Raw genomic sequence first — 5,322 nt, 5'->3', positions numbered from 1 at the left:
AGATCTGCCTCTGTCTCTGGAGCGCCAGACTCAAAGGTGTGCACTGCCGTCATCCAGACGCCTACTTGGGTTTCTAGAGACAGTGTCTCATACTCCACTGTGGGCTAGGGTTCCAATTTAAAAACAACAACAACAACAAAAACACCCAAAAATATTTTAAAATAGCCTGATACAGACAGGCTACATATAAATATAAGGAAAAGTAAGACCCAATTTCAGCCAGGTGTGGTGGTACAAAAACCCATAATCTTAGAATCTGAGAGGATGAAGCCTAAGGATCGAGTCTGAGGCCGGACCAGAATACATGCCTGGTGGGACGTCTCTGAAAATAAGGGAACAAGAACTGTACAAAACAGTGGAGATGTGTGACCTGGTATCTCTTATGACTTGAGTTGATCCTAGCGCCTCACTGAGAGCTGTTGGCTTATGTCAGACCTCACCATGTTGACAGCTCTCACCCTGGCCATAGCTTCCACCCCACAGTGCTTCCTGGAGGAACACATGCTCCGGTAGCTGTGCTCATCAAGGCTGTGGGCACAGACCCACACACCTGGGTTAGTGAGGAGGGAGGCAGCAATAGAGCCCACTGAGGGAAAGACGCTGGGATGTGGTCAAACTTTGTGACGCCTTTTCCCTCCAGGTCTGCTCAAGGCCACATTTGTGTGGACACAGCTGGCTCCCCATCCCACCCTGCGCAGCTGCAAATAGAAAAAGACGAAGCAGACACGGGTGCATCCAGACACGTTTATTAAAATGACACGTTGCCATTTTAATATCTTTCCCGACCGTCCCCATCAGTCCCCAGGGGCCCCTCTATACATGACTGAATGCTTCTTTTGGATGGGGCACCCACACTGTGCACAGCACATACGATTTCCGGGTCGACGCCTGTATCAACTACAGACCAACTCGGTAACAGGGGGCGGATTCAGAAACCTCACTCATCCCAGCAACAAAACTCCAAAGGCACAGCCTTGTCTCCTGGCACAGGGAAGGGAGCTGGCTGAAGAAACCAGGCACAGGCGGACAGAGAGGACCGCAGCCTGCCCCAGGCAGCACAGCTCCCAAGAAACCCCTCAGAGCAGGGCAGATGCCTTCCACCTGCAGTCTCGGCACTTGGTTGACTCCAGGAGGAGGCCAGCCTGGGCTACTGAATAAAGCCCGATCCCACCCCTCACCCCCCCAAAAAAGGAGGGAGATCTAGCTCTGTTGAGTGGCCTGGCAGGCACTGATTTCAATCTGTGGGCATGCCTGTGATCTCAGCACTTGGGAAGCAGGGTGTGTGTGTGTGTGTGTGTGTGTGTGGTGGGGGGGAGAGGATCAGAAAGTCAAGGTCATCCTCTTTCAACACAGAAAGTTCAGGGCCAGCCTGGGCTAGGACACCCAGTCTTTTAAAAGTAACAAAAAGAAACAAAAGACCTTCAACTACCTTCTCCTGAACACTCTCAGAGTCTAGGGCCTGTTTAAAAAAAAAAACAAACAAACAAAAAAAAACACCCAAATCTGTATTGTCCGGTAAGCCACCAGACAGAAAGGGAAGTTTGGGATGTGCGCCCACCTCAGCTTTGGGGCGTGGCTTCTTCCTTCTTGGGCCTCGGTACAGAATAGTATTTTAAGTATCCGATTAGCATTCAAACAAAGAGTTTTCTACAGGAATGTGAAAGACAAAAAAAATGCCAATCAGATTTTCCCCCGTCTTGCTGTCTGTAGCCTCCCATAAAGTTAATTCGGGAGGCGGCTCAGAAGCCTCGCAGCAGCGCCTTAACATCTTGGGGAGAAGCATTCGGGGCATCCACTGAAGGAGCTAAGGTCATTTTGTATAAACTCCAAAGAGTCATTCATTAAAATTAAATGTTCTCCCTCACCTCAGCCCCCCCCCCTTTTTTTAAATGCCGCTAACCCTGCTCTTCCATCTTGGTCTGAGCGACAGGGGTTACATTCGTAAAATATATAAAGAAAAGTATAAGGGTTACTTGACTTGGTGACCATACAGTGCACTCCGACAGCTGGCCGCGCATATTTTCACCATGAATACCCCTTACTAAAAGTAAATCATTGGGTAAAGATAGCTGGAACGTGACAAGAGTCCAGCGGGGCGCGGGATGCTACACGGGGAGGAGAAGCAGGCGGACGCACCCAGCAGAGCCTTCTGCGTGGTCACCAGGGACCCAGAAACTCTGAGGTAGAAGGGAAAAGAATGTGTTCACCCTGGGACAGCACAGGAGTGCTGCCCAGCATGGCAAGGACAGCTCACCCTCAAATGATGGAGTTCCAGCACAAAGCGCCCCTAAATTCAGGGGAGCCTGTTTTTTCCCCCCTAGTTTGAATTCTGCAAAATCCATTCTGTTATATCCTGACAATGCATTCTGTCATATCATCCTCTATCACAAAACAGAATTTCATTCCTAGGGTTTGAGTCGTGACGCACGCGCGCGCGCGCACACACACACACCTCCTTGTCCCTTCCCAGGCAACTGACAAAAGTTCCAATGGCTACAAGCCACATGCCCTGTTGGTCAGTCCAAAAAAGGCAAGCAGGAGTTTATAAAGTTGTCTAAGGGTCTCTCATCCGGTAGGTTGAAGAAGATTGACTGCAAGAGAGTTCAAAGATCAGTTCTTGGAGATCTAAAAACAGAGGCGGGAGGACTTCCAGGACGCGCTTCTGTCCCTGGAGTAAACCGATCCGACCGGGTTCATACCAGAGGGAGCTGAGTGAGGGAGCGGCTGCTGCAGGACGCTGGCTCCCCGACAGAAGGAGAGAGCCCAGGGTCCTCCCGTCACTGGCTCAGAGGTCCCAGGCAGGCCTTTCCAGACACAGAAGAGGCCAAGACACCCTTGAAAGCTGATGTCACCGAGTTTTAGAGACTCGACGCATGAAATAGCAGCACAGCCTGGACTTTTGACAGTGAAGGAAGTTCATCCCGCTGAACCAGAAAAAAAAAAAAAAGTCCGAGCTGCGTCTGATTTGTTTGTTCCTTTGGTCGTTTTCCCCCAGAAGATGAAAATACACAGGATTATAAATAATTGGCCGTCCGTATATACATATTTAAATAATTAATTTAAATATCTTACACCTGTTTTTGCAAACAGTTCTCCAGCGAGAGAAAGTGCTCCTCCTGAGGGGTGGGGTGTGCTTCCGAGGCTGAGGCGGGGCTCCGGAGGGTCACAGTCTGGGAAGGAAGTGGGTTACCTTCATGGTAGGCGACACGCGGTTGCCCTTCTTGGTCCGCCCGTTCTTGCTGAGGGCCATGAACATGCCGGGGTACACGTAAGATTCGTAGGCGTTGTAGTTGTTGGGAAGAAGTATCTCTTTGAATTTGCACTCGTCGGTAAAGAAAGGCTGGGAGAGAGGACACGGGGGTGAGTCGGTTGCAGCCGGGGTGGGGGTGGGGGTGGGGTGTCCAAGAGTGGGTAGGCAGGCAGGGTGTCAAGACTGTCCCAGGCTTGGCTGAGGTGAGAAGGCCACGCGAGGCGGAGCGTAGAGCTCAGCTGCCTCGGCGCTACCAACCTGGCCTCTCCCGCCGCCGCGTGTCCTGCCTGCTGGGACCCCCCTCTGCTCCTCTCCTTGGGGTAGTAAGTAACCCGTCAGAGCCGGCAGGAATAAGGGAGGGGTAGTCCCCTCGGGTCTGGAAACCCAGCCTGCCTCCGGCTACTTCGGCCGGAAAACCTTGAGACCTGGCGACCCCACACTGCCGGTCCAGACACAAGTGTGTGTGTGTGTGTGTGTGTGTGTGTGGGTGGGGGGCTTACAATTACACTAGCCTTGCACGCTGCCACCCCTCCCCCAGCAGGTGCCCACCCAGCCGGACCCCCCCCCCCCCGACACTCACCACACCGAAGAGCTTGCCCCGGCTGCTCATGGCCACGAAGAACCGGCTGGCCACTCCGAAGATGCTCACCACGCCCCGCTGCACCGGAGACAGCTCCAGAAGGCCTGGGGGACGGGGGGGGGGGCGCAGGTCAGAAAAGCGTAGGTGACCCTGGGCCCACCCAGAGCCTGCGACTGTGAGCCTCTCTGGACCTCGATGCCGGGGCCAGTGGGGGCGAGAAGCCCTGCGTCCCCAACGCGAGCATCAAGAGCCCGTCTCCCGTCCGTCCTGTCTGCGCCCCCGAGCCCGGCCTCGGTCTGGGCGCTTGTCCCAGGCTCCCGTGGGTGCCGGCGGGCGAAGGCGCTGGAATTCGGCACCGGGAGCCCAGGCTTCCGAGGGCGGGAGGCGGGGCCCGGCCGCCGGGTGCGCTCGCCGTCCTCCCGTCCGAGGAGAGTCCCCACGGTCCCCGCGGGGCTGTTGCCCGGGTCCCCACCCTCCCGGCGCGCCCCAGCCTACTCACTGTCGCCGGTGTCCGCGTGCACGCCGCCGATGCGGCCGTCGGGCAGCACCTGCAGGTGGAATCCGATGCCCACGTTACAGTAGAGCCGCCGCAGCCTCTTGAGGCCGAGCAGGTAGTCCCCTGCGCCGCTGCGGGCCGCCGCCTGCTGGGGCTGCGCGGCCACCGGCAGGCGTGCTAGGGAGCGGGCCACCAGGCCGTCCCAGCCGTGCCCCAGGTCGGCGGGCCGCGTGCCGTTGGGTGCGGCGGCCCCTCGGCCCACCAGGGCCACCACCAGGGTCAGCAGGACCCCGGGCAGCAGCATCCCCATAGCCGGCCCGCGCTTCGCCATCCCGGCCCGCGGGCCGTGAGTCCGGCGAGTCCTGCGCGCGCGCGCCGCGCACGGATCGAAGCTGCGGGAGCGAAAGACCCTACGACGGTGGCGGGACGGTCCCCGCGCGCCCGGCCCTGCGGAGCAGCGGTATATATAGCCGGCGCCCCCTCCTACTCGCCTGCCCGCGGGGCGCCGGTCGCCTGGGAGCCGGGGCGCGGGCCGCCTGCCAATCACTGCAGGGGAAGGAGGCGCGGACCGGGCGGTGGCTACTGTCACCTGGAGAGACCCCAACCCCTCTCTCTTGGCTCCGCCCAGCGCTCGAACCTGTTGGTCCCGCCCCTGGGCTCTTGGCTCCCCAGGGCACCTCCCGTCTTCCTTTCTTGCTGGTGGAGCCTTGGGGACCCGCCAGGACCTGGATCCTTTCTGGTGTGCCTAGGACCGGCCTTGGGTTAGGGTGGGAGGAAGCAAGCCACACTTCGGTTTGGCCCTCGGGGGTAACTCTAAGGGTGGCATGACCGGGAGGGAGGCAAGGCTTGGTCCGGCCTCAGAGGCTTAGAAGTTTAAGGGTCTGCCAGGTGGAGAGAAGCCTGAGCCGCAAGCAGGCAGTGGGTGCTTCTGGGAGAAGTCGGGTTAAGGACACCCAGGGTCACCCCAGACCCGCACTCCTCTCCCAGGTACCTCAA

General features: G+C 57.6%; 1 protein-coding gene across 1 annotated transcript; it reads right to left on the bottom strand.

Moving 5' to 3' along the window:
- Positions 1–739: 739 nt before the first annotated feature.
- Fgf4 (fibroblast growth factor 4) lies at positions 740–4,657 on the bottom strand. The gene is made up of 3 exons (XM_021633426.2): positions 4,330–4,657; positions 3,831–3,934; positions 740–3,340 (listed from the first exon to the last, which is right to left on the bottom strand). Exons 1-3 carry the CDS (start codon positions 4,655–4,657, stop codon positions 3,164–3,166), a joined length of 609 nt encoding a protein of 202 aa, XP_021489101.1. The 3' UTR covers positions 740–3,163.
- Between the last annotated feature and the right edge of the window lie 665 nt (positions 4,658–5,322).

The sequence above is a fragment of the Meriones unguiculatus genome, chromosome 1, assembly GCF_030254825.1.
Source record: "Meriones unguiculatus strain TT.TT164.6M chromosome 1, Bangor_MerUng_6.1, whole genome shotgun sequence".
NCBI lineage: Eukaryota > Metazoa > Chordata > Mammalia > Rodentia > Muridae > Meriones > Meriones unguiculatus.
Note: the sequence above shows the minus strand (reverse complement) of the source record. Positions and strands in the feature narration are given on the sequence as shown.

Coding starts and splice junctions, on each gene's coding strand:
- Fgf4 (XM_021633426.2), bottom strand. CDS start 4,657: ATGGCGAAGCGCGGGCCGGCTATGGGGATGCTGCTGCCCGGGGTCCTG. Junction 3,935..4,329: donor GCACGCGGACACCGGCGACA/GTGAGTAGGCTG, acceptor CCCGTCCCCCAG/GCCTTCTGGAGCTGTCTCCG. Junction 3,341..3,830: donor GGGGCAAGCTCTTCGGTGTG/GTGAGTGTCGGG, acceptor CCTCTCTCCCAG/CCTTTCTTTACCGACGAGTG.